General features: G+C 29.9%; 1 protein-coding gene across 1 annotated transcript; it reads right to left on the reverse strand.

Annotated features, from left to right (window-relative positions):
- Positions 1-12,204: 12,204 nt before the first annotated feature.
- LOC135131007 (protein D2-like) lies at positions 12,205-13,228 on the reverse strand. The gene has a single exon (XM_064058507.1). The coding sequence runs from the start codon at positions 13,061-13,063 to the stop codon at positions 12,512-12,514; it is 552 nt and encodes a 183-aa protein (XP_063914577.1). The 5' UTR covers positions 13,064-13,228; the 3' UTR covers positions 12,205-12,511.
- Positions 13,229-18,344: the final 5,116 nt, after the last annotated feature.

The following is an 18,344-nucleotide window of genomic DNA, read 5'->3' on the forward strand; positions in this document are numbered from 1 at the left end:
GTGTTGTGATTTTATAATCTTTTTTTTTCAATGTGAAATTTTTCAAATATTTGGATTTTTCTATTTTTCGGTTTTCACTTTTACAACTTAAAATACCAGTTTTTAAAATGTTTACTTTTTCAGTTTTACGATTTTAGAATTATTGGATTTTTTAATTATTGGATTTTAAAACTTTTTTATTTATTACACGAAATTTAACTTTTTAATTTCTGGGCAATTATTTATTCAATTTTTCAATTCATTAAATATTCAATTCCATTTTTTTGAACCAAAAGAAAAATGGAAAAATTGCAAAATTGTAAATCAAAAATGAAACAATAAAAAATATAAAATGAAAACTGAAAAATCTAAAAATTGTAAATGTAGAACTTGAAAAATTGAAGAACAAAGGAAATTGAAACATTGAAAGATTAAATCTAAATTCTAAAAATTGCAAAATCGGAAAAACGAAATATTGAAAATTAAAGAAATTGGAAAATTTGATTGAGAAATCCATAAATTCCAAATTGAAAAATTTAAAAACTGGAAAATCGAGGAAATGTAAAAATTTGAAATATCGAATTTAATTTTTATTTTCTGGACATTTAATCATTCAATTTTTCGTTTCTTCAGTTCTTCGATTTTAAATTTTTCGATTTTCCACTTTTAAAATTTAAAAACTGGAAAATCGAGGAATTGAAAAATCAAATACTGAAAATTTGAAAAACTGAATTTAATTTTTTAATTTCTGGACATTTAATTATTCAATTTTTCGATTCATTAATTTACTTCGATTCTTAAATTTATCAGTTTTTGGCAATGATTCAATTTGTAATTTTTCGATTTTCCACTTTTTCGATTTTGCTTTTTTCGGTTTTCCAATTTATGGACACAGAAGATTAGAAAAATTGCAAAATTGTATATCAAAAATGAAAACAATAAAAAAGAATAAAATGCAAATTTTGAAAAATCTAAAAACTGGGAATTAAGCACTTGAAAAATTAAAGAAACAAGAAATTGGAAAATCGAAAGAAAAAAAAAATTGGAAAACCTAAACATCGAAAAACTGAGAAATCCAAAAATTGCAAAATTGAAAAATTTAAAAACTGGAAAATCGAGGAATTGAAAAATTGAAGAAACAAGAAATTGAAAAATCGAAAGATTAAAAATTGGACCTAAAAATCGAAAAATTGCAAAATTGGAAAAGCGAAATAATGGAAATCAAGGAAATTGGAAAATGTGGTTGAGAAATCCAAAAATTTCAAAATTGAAAAATTTTAAAAATGGAAAATCGAGGAATTGAAAAGTCAAATATTGAAAATTTGAAAAACTGAATTTAATTTTTTAATTTCTGGACATTTAATTATTCAATTTTTCGTTTCTTCAGTTCTTCGGTTTTTAATTTTTCAATTTTCCACTTTTTCGATTTTGTTTTTTCGATTTTTCAATTTCTCCAACCAAAAGAATAGAAAAATTGCAAAATTGTAAATCAAAAATGAAAAAATCAAAAAGTATAAAATGAAAACTTTGAAAAATATAAAAATTGGGAATCAAAAACTTGAAAAATTGAAGAAACAAGAAATTTGGTCAATGGAAAGATTAAAAATTGAGAAACTAAAAAAATGAAATATTGTAAAATCGAAATATTGACAATTAAAGAAATCGAAAAATCTGATTGAAAAATCCAAAAATTTCAAAATTGAAAAATTTGAAAAACTGAATTTAATTTTTTAATTTCTGGACATTTTATTATTCAAATTTTCGATTCATTAATTTTCTTCGATTTTCGAGTTTCTGGATTTTTGGCAATGATTCGATTCTTCGTTTCTTCAGTTCTTCGATTTGTAATTTTTCGATTTTCCACTTTTTCGATTTTGCTTTTTCGATTTTTCAATTTCTCCAACCAAAAAAATGGAAACATTGCAAATTCTAAATTAAAAATGAAAAAACCAAAAATTATAAAATGAAAACTGAAAAATCTAAAAATTAGGAATCAAGAACTTGAAAAATTGAAGAAACAAGAAATTTAGAAAATGGAAAGATTATAAATTAGAAACTAAAAATTCGAAAAATTGCAAAATCGGAAAATCGAAATATTGAAAATTAAAGAAATCGGAAAACCTGTTTGAAAAATCCAAAAATTTCAAAATTGAAAAATTTGAAAAACTGAATTTAATTTTTTAATTTCTGGAGATTTAATTATTAAAATTTTCGATTCATTAATTTTCTTCGATTTTTAAGTTTCTGGATTTTTGGCAATGATTCAATTTTTCGTTTCTTCAGTTCTTCTTGATTAAGTTGCTCAAAGATAATAGAGTGTCGCAGTTTAATAACCTTTGGCAATATAATGATAGTTGTAAGACGATTTAATGGGTAGAGAGATTCGTTGAACTGCAAGGCTGTAAGCAAAGCATCGCAATGTATTATCGCAATGTTTTGTATTGTAATTTGATTTGTAGGTTAGGTTTCGACGTGCGTGCTAAGTGTTAAGAGTGAGAATGTATTATATTTTTAAGGAGATTATTTTATTTAATTAGTATTGTAAATAAAGTTAAATTAAAGTTTTGGGAGTTTTTTAATACAGTGATTTAGGTGTGAGATGGAATTACCCAACTATCAAGTAAATAAAATATACAAATATATTGTGAAAATAAATAATTCCAAATCTAATCAATAAAAGTTGTAAATAACTGGGAAGACCCGAGCACATACACAACAAAATGATTCTTAAGGAGATTCACTAGAGGAGATATAGCAATTTTTTCCTTCTTTCTATGATAAACTGGAGCTTTTTCATGTTCTAAGAGCCTGAAAACAGTACAATCAACCAAAAAAGTGTGACAAATATCATAAAATAAGCACCATTGTCTTCTTTTTTCCACTTTTTTGTGTGTTAAACATCCTAGAATCTCTTGAAAATCCTCACACTGACAAACTGACGTATTTTAAAGGAGGATCTTACCGCTAGGAGCGCCAGGATATTTAAATTTGCGGACCAAACAGAAGAGCAAAAACCTTTCTGTAAAGCCGACAACATTAGAGGTCAGAGTCCCTTAACCAGTTGCTGGCTCAGTGTGTATTTGTGTTATTATATTACATAAGGAGTAAGTGTTGACATCTACGGTTTCATACATTGTCTAAATTTTTGTTTTTATTTTTAAACTTGAGTTTAATCTTGATTGTAGATCGTCGTCTGACTCGTCTGTATTCGAATGGTTCAGTTTCTTATTTTTGAGATTGATTTACATTAAAATTATTAATTAGAAAGTATTTTTGTTTTCATCAACGCCTGACCACGAAGCTCCTATCTGTCTTATCTATATCCTAGATTTCTTTGAGGTTTTTTTAGCAAGATTTTCACAAGTACAATTTTTCAAAACATCTTTTCAATTTCTTGTAAAGAAATAAGTATTTTGCAGTTAAGCTCCGCCCTCTTGCTTCATTGCGAATAAAAAAATCATCACAATTGAGGCAGGGCGGGTGGGCGGGCTTACATTTTTCCTGTTTGTTTTAATATTAGTAGACTTCTTTTCACAACATGAAACTTAAAACATGTTTAAAATCGAAAATTTGTATACGGAAATATCGATTTCCTTTTCCTTGCAAAAGTGTATCATTTTAACCATGTTTTACGTTTCTTGTTGTGAAAATATGGCCATGTATATTAAGAAAAAAAAAAGGGAAAATCTAAGCCCCGCCCACCCGCCCTGTCTCAATTGTAATGATTTTTTTATTCGTCGTGAGTCAAGGGGGCGGGGCTTAACTGCAAAATCCTTATTTCTCTACGAGTTATTATAAAAACATGTTTTTCAGTATGGTGTTAGTCAAAGAATGCTATGTATATTAAGAAAAAATTAAACCCCACCCATACCTCTTCTGATCTAAATAGTATTGAAGTTTTCATTCGCTGGCAGACCTAGGGGCGGAGCCTAATTGCAAAATCCACATTTACCATTTTAAAAGTGTTTTAAGTTTCTAAGAATAAAAAGATCATCACAATTGAGATGGGGTGGGCGGGCGGGGCTACATTTTGCCTTTGTTTTCTTAATATGTGTAGACTTATTTCGACATCAAGAAACTTAAAACATGTCTAGAATGGAAAATTTGTATAAGGAAATATCGATTTTGCAATTAGGCTCCGCTCGATAAGTTATAAGATGATTTTCGACAATTTTCGAAATTTAACTAACGACATTTTTCTTCTAGAAGTTGGTTTCGAACTCTTTCTTCCATAGCTCTTACCATTTTCCCAGAATCGCCCACTGAAATATTGTATTTTTTGGATTTGAGACAAAAAAATTTCAAACTGAATATTTTTAAATTTTGCACCGATAACATAAAGTATGTTTTTAGAATTAGTACGACGACAGCTATATGTCAGAATTTTTTGGAATTTTGTTGGCAACTTTTTCGAAAGCAACATTTTTCACTACCTAATATGAAAATTTTGGCCAATTTTTGACAATTTTCTAAATTTAACTGATGACATTATTGATTGAATCCAGAAGTTAGTTTCAGTCTCGTTTTTTCGAAAATTCATATCGTTTTTCCGAAACTATGAGCAGACTGTATTTTTAGAATTAGCACATCAAAGTCCACATTCTAGAGTTTTTTGAAAATATTTGGATAATTTTTCCAAGCGCTCGGTTCTTTAATGCTGACATTTTCCACCATTTTTTGACTATTTTCGAAAGAAGTCATTTTCGACTTCGTTTCTTCGGCAATTCCTACAGCTTTTCCTGAATCGCCAATTGAAATATGGCAATTTTTAGGATTTTTTTAAGAATCTCATTTTCAATCCGAATTTTCCGAAAATGTTTAAACCTGGACTATGAACCCGCTGTATTTTTTTTAATCAGCACGTGAAGATCTGCGTCCTAAAATTTTTTGACTATTTTTGGACAACTATTCGAAACGCAAAATTTTCGATACCTAATTCACTTTTGACATTTTCGACTATTTTTTGACCATTCTCCAACATTAGCCAAATATAAATATTTTCTTGTAGACTTCAACATCTAAACGTCATTTTCAGGCAGTTTCGGGGAACCATTTTGACGTTTTTGACTATTTTTCGACCATTTTCGAAAAAGACATTTTCTTGTAGATTTTGACACTTTCGGAAATTCCCACCGTTTCTCCAGAATCACCAACTGAAATATGACAATTTTTACGATTTCAAAAAAAAACATTTTTTATCAATTTTTCCAAACGTTCAATGTTTTAATACACCCTTTTGACATTTTCGACCATTTTTCGACTATTTACAAAAATTATCGAAAGATATTTTCTTGAGTTTTCGACATCGAGAAGTCATTTTCGGCTTCATTTCGTCGAAAATTGCTACGGTTTTTTCGTAATTGCCAGTTGAAATATAACAATTTTTCCGATTTTTAAAAAGTTGCATTTTCAATCTGAATTTTTTGCAAATTGTTAATCTGGGACTATACACACGCTATATTTTTCGAATTAGCACGTCAAGATCTACACTCCAGAATTTTTTGAGAATTTTTGAACAACCTTCCCAAACGCTCAATTTTTCGATACTCCCCCTTTTTGACATTTTTGATTATTTTTCGACCATTTTCCAAAATTAAGAAAAAACATTTTCTTGTAGCTTTCGACATCCAGAAGTCATTTTTGGCTTCGTTTCTTCGGAAGTTCTATAGTTTTTTCAGAATGGCCAATTTTTACGATTTTCAAAAAATTTCGTTTGAATTCGAATTTTTCAGAAATTTTTAAATCCGGAACAGGAAGTCGCTATATTTTTCGAATTAGCACGTCAAAATCTACATTTTTTCAGGATTTTTGAGAATTTTTGGGCAATTTATCTAGATGCTGAATTCTTTAATACCCACAATTTTTTACGTTTTCGACCATTTTTCGACCATTTTCCAAAATTATCCAAAGACATTTCGTTGTAAATTTCGACATCCAGACATCACTTTTAGCCTCGGTTCTTCTAAAATTCCTACCGTTTTTCCAGAATCGCCAATTGAATTAGGACAATTTTTACGATTTTTCATAAGTTTCATTTCTAATCCGAATTTTTTGAAATTTTTAATTCCACACTATGAACACGCTACATTTTTCAAATTAGCACGTCAAGATCTACATTCCAGAATTTTTTGACAATTTTTGAACAACTTTCCCAATGGCTCAATTTTTCAATACCTACATTTTGCACGATTTTTTGACAATTTTCGAAAATTAGCGAGAGACTTTTTCTTGTAGATTTCGGCATCCAGAAGTCATTTTTGCCTTCATTTCTTCGGAAATTCTTACCGAATTTTTTTGAAATTTTTAATCTGGGACTATAGATACGCACGCTATATATTTCGAATCAGCAAGTCAAAGTCTATCTACATTCCAGCACTGTTTGAGAAATTTTGGAGAACTTTTCCAAACGATCAATTTTTCAATACTCCCCATTTTTGACATTTTTGGCCTTTTTTCGACCATTTTGGAAAATTAGCCACAGATACTTTCTTGTGGATTTCGACATCCAGACAAGACTTTCGGTCTCGTTTTACGATTTTTTAAAAACTTAATTTTCAATCGGAAGTTTTTTGAAATTTTTAATTCGAGACTTCGAACGTGCTATATTTTTCAAATTAGCACGTCAAGATCTACATTACAGAATTTTTTGAGAATTTTTAGACACCTCTTCCAAACGCTCAATTTTTCTGTAAGTACTCCCCCTTTTGACATTTTCGGCCTGTTTTCGACCATTTTCGACCCGTTTTCGAGCATTTTCGAAAATTAAACAAAGCCATTTTCTTGTTGATTTCGACATTCAGAATTCATTTTCGGCCTCTTGCCTTCGGAAATTACTACTGTTTTTTCAGAATCGCCAGTTGAGACAACATGGCAAGATTTACGATTCTCAGAAAATTTTATTTCAATCCGAATTTTTCAGAAATTCTTAAGCCGAGACTACGAATACGCTATATTTTTCGAATTAGCACGTCAAAATCTACATTTCAGAATTTTTTGAGTATTTTTGGACTACTGTTCCACACAATTTTTCATTACTACATTTTGACATTTATGACTATTTTTCGACCAATTTCGAAAATTAGCAAAAGATTTTTCTTGTAGATTTCAACATTCAGATAAATTTTTGGGTTCGTTTTTTCGGAAGTTCCTACAGTTTTTTCAGAATCGCTAGTTGAAATATGGCAATTTTTACAATTTTCAAAAAATTTCATTTTAACCCGAATTTTTCAGAAATTTTTATTCCAGCACTATAAACTCGCTATATTTTTCGAATTAGCACGAAAAAATCTACATTCCAGAATTTTTTGGGAATATTTGGACAACTGTCCAATGCTCAATTTTTCAATACTCCGCCATTTTGACATTTTTGTCTAATTTTCGAAGAGATTTTCTTGTAGATTTCGACATTTAGACCGCACTTTCGGCGTCGTTTCCCACCGCTTTTCCGGAATCGTCAACTGATTTTCAATCCAAATTTTTTTGAAATTTTTAATTCGAGACTATAAGCACGCTATATTTTTCGAATTAGCATGTCAAGATCTATCTTCACAGTTCTTTGAAAATTTTTGATAACTTTTCCAAACGCTCAGTTTTTCAAAACTTCGAATTTTTGACATTTATCGACGATTTTCTAAATTAGCAAAAGGCATTTTCTTGCAGATTTCGACGTCCAATAGTTTTCGGCTTCGTTTCTTCGGAAATTCCTATAGTTTTCCTGAATCGCCAATTGAAATATGGCAATTTTTACGATAAAAAAATTCAATCCGAATTTTTGGGAAATTTTATTCCGGGACAACGAACATACTACATTTTTCGAATCAGCATATCAAGGTCTGCATTCCAAAATTTTTTGAGAATTTTTTGACCACTTTCCCAAACCCTCAATTTCTCAAATACATTTGACATTTTCGACCAATTTTCGACTATTTTCCAAAATAAGCTAAACAGATTTTCTTGTAGATTTCAACATCCAGAAGTCATTTTCTGATACGTTTCTTTGGAAATTCCTGCCAAAGTCCAAAGTCGTCAATTATAATACGGCAATTTTTACGATTTTCAAAAAAAATTATTTTCAATCCAAATTTTTCGAAAATTTTTAATCTGGGACTATAAACACCCTATATTTTTCGAATTAGCACGTCAGAATCTATTTCCAGAATTTTTTGAGAATTTTTGGACAACTTTCTAAAAAATTGGTCTAAGGTTATTCCAACAGAACTTCCCTCGCCCCTGAAGTGCAGCAAAATAAACCCCACTTCTATGAAAAATTATCATTTTTTGCGATTTTTGTGCTCTGATAACCTCTATAAAGTCAAAACGAGTGGCGTAAATAACGTTCGCGCAGTTTAGTTGACTTGAATTTTTTCTTCAATTTTTCAACTTTTCAATTCAATTTCTGGATTTTGCAATTTTTTGATTTGAGTTTCTCGAGTTTTCAATTTTTAATTTTTCTATTTGCAATTTTTCATTTCAGTTTTTCATTTCTTCAATTTTTCGAGAAAAAATTATCGAATAATAGATTGACTTTATGTTTTTTATTATAATATCTGTTGCTGTTTGCGGCAAAAAATTTTTGAAAGAAAACAATGTATATAAAGAAAAAAACAAAGATTAAGCCCCACCCACCCGCCCCGATCTCAATTGTGATGAGTTTTCATTCCCAATTAGACGAGGGGCGTAGTTTAATTGCAACATATTATTTCTCTAGAAAATTCTACGCTTTAAAAACATATTTCATTTGTAGAGAAATGAGAATTTTGCAATTAAACTCCGCCCTTCAGCTCACGATGAATACAATATTCATAACAATTGAGAAGAGGTGGGTGGGCGGGGCTTACTTTTTGTCAATTTTTTCTTAATGTGCGAACTCTTGTTTTCCCAACAAGAAACTGCCAATATATTTAACTATCCTGTTGTTAAAAAAAAAAAATAAGCCCCACCCACCCGCCCTGATCTCAGTTGTGATAAGTTTTTCATTCCTAATCAGACCGAAGGGCAGAGTTTAATTGTAACATCAATTAAAGAATTCTACCCTTTTAAAAACATACATTTTTCATATGTTAATTTCTTGTAGAGAAATGAGATTTTTGCAATCAAACTCCGCCCTTTAGCTCACGATGAATAAAACATTCATCACAATTGAGAAAGGGTGGGTGGGCGGGGCTTATATTTGGTCCATTTTTTCTTAATATGAGAAGTCTTCTTTTCCCAACAAGAAGCTGAAAACATGTTTAGCGATTCTGTTATTGATAGAAAATTCTATATATTAAAAAAAATAAAGCTTAAGCCCCACCCACCCGCCCCGATTTCAATTGTAATGAGTATTTCATCACCTAATCAGACCGAAGGGCGGAGTTTAATTAAGGCATCAATATTTCTCTAAAAAATGTTACCCTTTTAAAAACATACATATTTCGTATGGTAATTTTTTGTAGAGAAATGAGGATTTTGAAGCTAAACTCCGCCCTTCAGCTGACGATGAATAAAATATTCATCACAATTGAGAAGGGGTGGGTGGGCGGGGTTTATATTTTGCCCATTTTTTTCTTAATATAAGAAGTCTTCTTTTCCCAACAAGAAACTGACAATATATTTAACTATCCTGATGTTGAAAGAAAATTCTATATATAAAAAGAAATAAAGATTACGCCCCGCCCACCCGCCCCGATTTCAATTGTGATGAGTTTTTCATTCCTTTTCAGACCGAAGGGCGGAGTTTAATTGTAACAGTTTACTTCTCTATAAAAAACATATTTCATATGCTAATTTCTGGTAGAGAAATAAGAATTTTGCAACTAAACTCCGCCCCTCAGATCATGATGAATAAAATATTCATTCCAATTGGGAAGGGGCGGGTGGGCGGGGCTTATGTTTTTGCCATTTCTTCTTAATATAAGAAGTCTTCCTTTCCCAGTAAGAAACTGAAAACATGTTTAACTATCCTATTGTTGAAAGAAAATTCTACTCCCATATATATATATATACAAAAAAAAATAAGCCCTACCCACCCGCCAGTGTCTTAATTGTGATGATTTTTTCATTCCTAATCAGACCGAAGGGCGGAGTTTAATTGCTACATATTCTCTAGAAAAAATATATTTCATATGCTAATTTCTTGTAGAGAAATAAGGATTTTGCAACTAAACTTCGCCCCTCAGATCACGATGAATAAAATATTCGTCAGAATGGAGAAGGGGTGGGTGGGCGGGGCTTATATTTGGTCCAATTTTTTTTAATATGCGAAGTCTTCTTTTCCCAACAAGAAACTGACAATATATTTAACTATCCTGTTGTTGAAAGAAAATTCTATATATTAAAAAAATAAAACAAAAAACAAAAATTAAGCCCCACCCACCCGCCCTATCTCAATTGTGATGAATTTTCAAAGGCGGAGTTTATTTGTAACATCAATATTTCTCTAAAAAATTCTGCCCTTTTAAAAACATATTTTATATGGTAATTTTTTGTAGTGAAATAAGGATTTTGCAACTAAACTCCGCCCCTCAGATCACGATGAATAAAATATTCGTCAGAATGGAGAAGGGGTGGGTGGGCGGGGCTTATATTTTGTCCAATTTTTTTTAATATGCGAAGTCTTCTTTTCCCAACAAGAAACTGACAATATATTTAACTATCCTGTTGTTGAAAGAAAACTGTATGTATTAAGAAAAAACAAAAAAAAAATTAAGCCCCACCCACCCGCCCCGATCTCAATTGTGATGATTTTTTCATTCCTAATCAGACCGGTAACATCAATATTTCTCTAAAAAAATCTACCCTCTTAAAAACATATATCATATGGTAATTTCTTGTAGAGAAATGAGGATTTTGCTACTAAACTCCGCCCTTCAGCTCACGATGAATAAAATATTCGTCACAATTGAGAAGGGGTGGGTGGGCGGGGCTTATATTTTGTCCATTTTTTATTAATATAAGAAGTCTTCCAATAAGAAACTAAAAACATGTTTAACTATCCTATTGTTGAAAGAAAATTCTACTCCCATATATATATATATAAAAAAAATAAGCCCCACCCACCCGCCCCTGTCTTAATTGTGATGACTTTTTCATTCCTAATCAGACCGAAGGGCGGAGTTTAATTGCTACATATTCTCTAGAAAAAATATATTTCATATGCTAGTTTCTTGTAGAGAAATAAGGATTTTGCAACTAAACTCCGCCCTTCAGACCACGATGAATAAAATATTCGTCAGAATGGAGAAGGGGTGGGTGGGCGGGGCTTATATTTGGTCCAATTTTTTTTAATATGCGAAGTCTTCTTTTCCCAACAAGAAACTGTTGTTGAAAGAAAATTCTATATATTAAAAAAATAAAACAAAAAACAAAAATTAAGCTCCACCCATCCGCCTCGGTCTCAATTGTGATGACTGTTTCATTCCTAATCAGACCGAAAGGCGGAGTTTAATTGTGACATCAATATTTTTCTAAAAAAAATTATCATTTTAGAAACATACATATTTCATATGACAATTTATTGTAGAGAAATGAGGATTTTGCAATTAAACTCCGCCCTTCAGCTCACGATCAATAAAATATTCGTCACAATTGAGAAGGGGCGGGTGGGCGGGGCTTATATTTGGTCCATTTTTTCTTAATATGCGAAGTCTTCTTTTCCCAACAAAAAATCGACAATTATTTAACCATCGTGTTGTTGAAAAAAAATCTATATATTAACAAAAACAAAGATTAAGCCCCGTTCTCCACTGTGATGAAATAACTATTGCAATTTTTACGATTAAAAAAATATTTTCAATTCGAATTTTTCGGAAATTTTTAATTCGGAACTATAAACACTATCTTCTTTTTCGGTCTCGTTTCTTCGGAAATTCATACAGTTTTTCCATAATCACCCACCGAAATAGTGCAATTTTTGGAATTAAAAATATATTTCTAAGCGGAAAATTTTTACATGTTGTACCGAGGGCATAAAGGGAATAGAACTTTTTTTTATACCCTCCCCTATGAAAATTTCGGCCAATTTTGCATAGTAGCACAATTCTGCTGAAAATGTGCATAACCTAAACTGATTGATTTAAAAAGGAGTCAAATGTCAATTGTCTGTCAACAATAATGCATATTTGGTTGCCTACTTATCCACTGAAAATAATTGCCACTATAAATAAATGACAAAAAAATAATTCGAAGTACTACTCCAAAAATATTTTTAACTGTACACACATCCATAGTGAATTAAAAAAATCCAGATAATGAGATAAACATTTTATTAAATATAGGTATAGACAAAAAATAGAAACTGGCGTCTCGATAGCGAAAATTTATACAAGATAATTATAATTTTATTTGAAAATCTAACATTGTCACTCATAAAAATAAATATTTGCTATCTTCCAGTTCAGCCATGACCGGATGTTTCTTATCTACAATGGCTAACAGACAGGAATTTTATTTATAGTTATTCCAGTTTTATTTTCACAAGGTTTAGGGTACTGCAATGTCTATTAGCACAAATCAAAAAATAAGTACCAAACGAACCACCTAATTACTACACATTCTACTTATTCTTGCTAGCCTCCTCCCTCGCCTTCTTCCTCACATCCACCGACGGGTCCCACTGCGCCTGGTAATAATTCCCAGCGAACACCTTCCCCAAATCGTACTTCTTCCTGAACCCCCTCATCGACCAGCTAATCCGATGCTCCCGCGACATCTTATCGTCCTTAGGCTCCTCGAACTCCATCTTCCCCTTCTGCTCGTACACCAGGAAAATGTACCTGTGCAAACCGGTCCCTTGTGACGGCCCCGAACCCACATACTCAGCGATAACTTCACCACTTTTCACGTCACACCCTTTTATATTCACCACCAGCCAGTGCTTGATGTCGGCGTATTTGGGCTCGAGCCTGCTGGGGGCGTCCGGGTCGTACATGATGAGGGTGTAGTACTTGTCGGGGTCGGCTTCCCATGACACTTGGGGCTCGTCGACGACGTCGGTGGTGGCGAGTTCCTGCCCCAGGTCCACGACTTTGCCGTTGGGGTACTTGATGGTGATTTTGGTGGAGAGGATTTCCTTGAGGGTCTCGGCGGTGTCGGTGGTGTCCGACATTTTGAGGGAAAGGAAGAGGATGGACTGCGGGTTCGTGTGAGTAACGTGGCCTTCGGATGTGGAGGAGATAATGTTGTGATAGGAGCGATAGGTGCGAATTTGAAGCTACGGTTGATTGACTTGTTGCGAGGTGATTTCGAGGAATGGTGTTTGGAAACTGTGGCGGTGAAGGCAAATAGATAAGGTGATAAGTGGACACAGATTTTATTTTAAAAGCAAATATGTTGGAAATAACATAAAACGCGATTCCTGTTTTTACGATTTTATTTGTTGAAATTTCGTTTTTGTTTTCCTTAAAAAGTTAAAACATATGTATAAACACGATAAGTAGATACTTCATTTTATAGAGATAAGGAAGTATTTTGATTTGGAAAACAGATAGTTTTATAGATAATTATATTGCGCATTAAGGAAAATTGTTGTTTACTTTTAAGAATCTTTCATCATTAACTTTCTAAGATATAAATATAGAACCGGGAAAAACCAAATGCAAGATTTTGCTTGAAGTAGGCAACCAACTATACAGACTCGGTAGAACAATAATAAATTCATATGGTCTATATTATGTATATATTAATAATAAAACAACACAAGGAGCGACAAATATTCCCATAATTTTTGTCTTTCAAACTCGTTGGTGGTAAAATCGATTGCAGTACCGAGTGATCAGAAAACACTGAGTCGGTTGGCTGTACTTAAAAAAAAAGAAAGCGAACTTTTCTTGCCTTTACGTTGGCATTAAAAATGTCAACAATCTGTCTATTTTGACGGCTTACAACCGGAAATTATAGAAAACATGATAATACCAATTTCAACTAAAAATACAGGATTGCCAACAGACCCAGTCTGAATCCATTATAACGTTAAACACATCTTACAAAAGTAAAAAATTAGCAACTGAAAAACCCCGAGAAATCACAAAATTTTTAAAATCGAAAAATTGAAAAATTCAGAAATTGGCGAAAAATTGAAAAAGAGAAAACATGACAAATCGAGAACTCGAAAAATCGGAGAATCATAAAATCGGAAAATGTAAAATTCAAAAAATTGGAAAATTGAAAAATCAAAAATTTAAAAATAGAAATACCGAAGTACTAAAAAATTGAAAATCGGAGAAATTCGAAAAGTCCAATATTTAAAGAATCGAAATTGAAAAAATTAAAAATCGAAACATTAAAAATTGAAAAAATGAATAAATGAAAAAGTTTTAAAACCCAATAATTGAAAAGTGGAAAAACTTTAAAAACTATAATTATCATTCCATATTTAAAATGAAAATCATAAAATTTCAAGCTGAAAAATTGATAAATTTCCACATTTAAAAAAAGGAAAATTATAAAATCAGGACAATGAAAAATCGAAAAATTAAAAAAATACTGAACATAAACGTAACGAAGTGAAATCTTAAACTCAAAGAAACAAAAAAAAATAAAAAATTGAAAAATTGCAAATCGAAAAAACGAAGAAACAAAAAATTTAAGAAATAAAAAATTGAAAAAACAAAAATTACAAAATCTTAACACTCAAGAATGGATTAATTGATAAAATAAAGACAATAAAATGTTGAAAGGAAAAAGTGAAAGTAGAAAGACTGAAAAATTATCAATTGAAAAATTTAGTAGTTGGAAAATTGCAAAACTAAAAAATTTAAACTGGAAAACTCGAAAAATTGCATATCGAAAAACTGAAAAAAAAGAAAAATCGAAGAATTGAAAATCAAGTGACTTCTGCGGGCCGAAATCCACCAGAAAATGTAGTTAGATTTCTAAAATCGTCGAAAATGGGTCGAAAAATCGAAAATTCAAAAAATTGAAAAGTTTGAAAAACTGTAAATTGACAAATCATAAAATTGAAAACTCAAAAAATTGAAAATTTGGAAACGTTAAGAATTGAACTTGGAAAATTCCCAAAGTTGAAATGTTGAAAAATTGGAAAATCTAGTAAAAATTTTTAAAAATCGAAAAACGCAGATGTCTAGAAATCGAACCATAAAAAATTGTAAATTCCAAAAATTGAAAACCAAAAAATGTAAAATTAAAAAAATCGGAAAATTGAGAAATCAAAATACTGAAAATTCAAAAATTTAAAGATAGAAATATCCAAGTACTGAAAAATCGAGAAATCGAAAAATCAAAAAATCGCAAATTTAAAAAATCGAGAAATTGAGAAATCGGAACATCGAAAAATTGGAAAAGAGAAAAATCGAAAAGTTCAAAAATCGAAAAAACGAGAATTTGAACAAATGAAAAGCTGAAACATAAAAAGACTGCGAAATCAAAAGTCGAGAAGTCAAAAAATCGAAAAATTGAAAGATCGAAATATCATACATTTTAAAAATCTGAAAACTGAAAAACCGAAAATTGAAGATTCTAAAATTTAAAAACCAACAATTAAAAAATCGAAAAACGAAGGAATCCAAAAACAATATCGAAAAATCTAACAAAAATTGAAGAATCTAAAAATTCAAAAAATATATCAAAACTGAAACATCTGTAAATTGAGAAGTTGAAAAATTGAAAAATTGGGGAATAGAAAATTTAAAAAATAGAAAATTAATAAATTGACAAACCGTAAAATTGAAAAATTGAAAAATTGGAAAAATGAAAAATCGAAAAATTGAGAAATTCCAAAACTGAAATGGCAAAAAATTGAGAAATCGGAACATCGAAAAATTGGAGAATAGAAATATCGAAAAATCCCAAAACTGAAACTTCGAAAAATCTAGAAAAATTGAAGAATCGAAAAAATGAAAGACTCTAAAACATCTGAAAATTGAGAAATCGAAAAATTGATGAAAAATCGAGACATCGAAAAGTCGGAAAATGAAAGTCGAAAAAACGAAAATTTGAAAAATCAAAAACGTGAAAAGTCGAAAATTTTGAAAAATTGAAAATTGTAAAATTTAAAAATTGAAAAGACGAAAAATCTAAGAATAAAAATAGTGAAAAATCCCAAAACTGAATTATAGAAAAATTGATAGATCGAAAAAAAATTGAAGAACCGAAAAATTGAAAAATCGAAAAATCGAAGAATCGAAGTCTTGAAAAATCTAGAAGAAGAAATATCGAACAATTGAAAAATTGCAGAATCGATAAATTGAAAAATTTCAAAACTGAAACATCGGTAAATTGAGAAATCTAAAAATTAAAAAACCGAAAGTCGAAAAAACGAAAATTTAAAAATCGAAAAACTGAAAAATCAAAAATTTGAAAAATCGTAAGATTGAAAAATCAAAAAAGTTGAAGAATTGAGATATTGAAAACATTCGATTAAACGGGAAATTGAGAAATAGAAAAATCGAAAAATCGAAAAATAGAAAATTTAGAATCGGAAGGAATTGAAACATTGAAACATTTAAAACTCGAGAAATTGTAGAATCAAAAATATTAAAAATCGAATAGGTAATCGAAAAACCGAAAAATCTTAAACCGAGAAATTAAACAATCCATAGACAGAGAAATCGAAATAACAAAAAACTGAAAATCAAGTATGTATTTAAAATTTTGAAAAATTGAAAAATAGAAAGATGAAAAAATTGCAAAATCGAAAAATAGAAAGTTTTGAAAAATTGAAAATTCTAAAATTTAAAAATCAGACAAGAAAAAATCCAGCAATTGAAAATCGTAAAGATGAAAAATCTAAGAATATAAAATATTGAAAAATCCCAAAACTGAATTATAGAAAAATTGAAAAATCAAAAAAAAAAAATTTAAGAACCAAAAAATTGAAAAATCGAAAAATCGAAGAATCGAAGTCTTGAAAAATGCCAAAGATGAAATGTGGAAAAATTGAAAAATTGCAGAATCGAAAACTTGAAAATTTAAAAAAAATTCAGAATCGAAAAATAGAAACAGAAAAATCTAAAGTTTAAAAATCGAAATTTCAAAAATCGAATCCAAAAATTGAAAACTGAAGAATCAAAATGTTGAAAAATCCTAAAACTGAAACATCAAAGAAATGAAGAATCGAAGAAAAATTGAAGAAACGATAAGCTGAAAAATTCTAAAACTGAAACATTGGTAAATTGAGAAATCTAAAAATTGGAAAATCGAAGAATTGAAAATTTGAAAAATAATGGAAAATTCAGAAACGTCAAGAATTGAAAAATGAAAAATTTTAAAACAGAAAAATTGAAAAATCGTGAAAATAAAACATCGGAAAATTGAAAAATCGAAAAAATCGAAAAATCCAAAAATTTAATAAATCGGGAAACTGAAGGATCGAAAAGTCGAAAACGCGAAGAATGGAAATATTAAACAATCGCAAAACTACAATAACGAACGATTGAAAAATCGTTAAAAATTGCAGAATTGAAAAATCGAAGAATCGAAATCTTGAAAATTCCCAAAAATGAGATAGTGAAAAATTTGAAAATTGAAAATAAATTGGAGAATCAAAAAATTAAAAAAATGAAATCAAAAAAACGAAAAATCGAAAAATTAAAAATCAAAATTTAAAAAATCGAAAAACTGAAAAATCGAAATATTCGAAAATCCCAAAACTAGAACATCGGAAAATTGAAAAATCGTAGAAAAAATGAAGAATCGATAAATTGAAAAATCGAAAAATTAAAAATTTCAAAACCCAAAAATTAAAAAATCACAACCTGAATAATCGTAAAACTGAGAATTGAAACACTGAAAAAATCGAAAAATGGAGAAAACGAAAAGTCGAAATACCAAAAAATCGATTAAACGAGAAATTGGGAAATCGACAAATCGAAAATTTAGAAACGTAAAGAATTGAAAAAATGGGAAAACCGAAACATTGAAGAATCAAAAAATTGAAAAATTCTGAAAACGAAAATTGAAAAATCGCAACACTTTTTAACATTTAAGTAAAATTTATTTGACAAAATGGTAAGATGACCACATCAGTTCCTGAGGAGGGGGACACGAACAGATAAATTTTGATTACCGATTTACACTGCTTCCGATAACCTTAAAACGTTTGCAGGATTTTAAAGCATCCAATTTTGCAATTTCAAAGTTAAATTGCAAAATGTTATACAGTTTTGAGTTTTTTTCCAAAAACTTGGCATAAAATTGGCATTTTTTAACTTCATGTGGTGTAGTTTATGCAACCAATTATATACTTATATTTACAAAAAAAATGCAGGTTTCAAGAAAAAAATTTATTTCATACTAAACATTGTTTTAAAATTTAAATAACTGATTTCAGCTGATAACGGAGTTTCAGAACGAACAATTAAAAAAAATAAATAGAAATCAGGTTAAAAAACATGTCTTAATTAGTAGCTACTAAAACCGTTTAATCTTAA

The sequence above is a fragment of the Zophobas morio genome, unplaced genomic scaffold (assembly GCF_036711695.1).
Source record: "Zophobas morio isolate AGI-343-1 ecotype UQ-CSIRO unplaced genomic scaffold, CSIRO_AGI_Zmor_V1 ptg000018l, whole genome shotgun sequence".
Taxonomy (NCBI): domain Eukaryota; kingdom Metazoa; phylum Arthropoda; class Insecta; order Coleoptera; family Tenebrionidae; genus Zophobas; species Zophobas morio.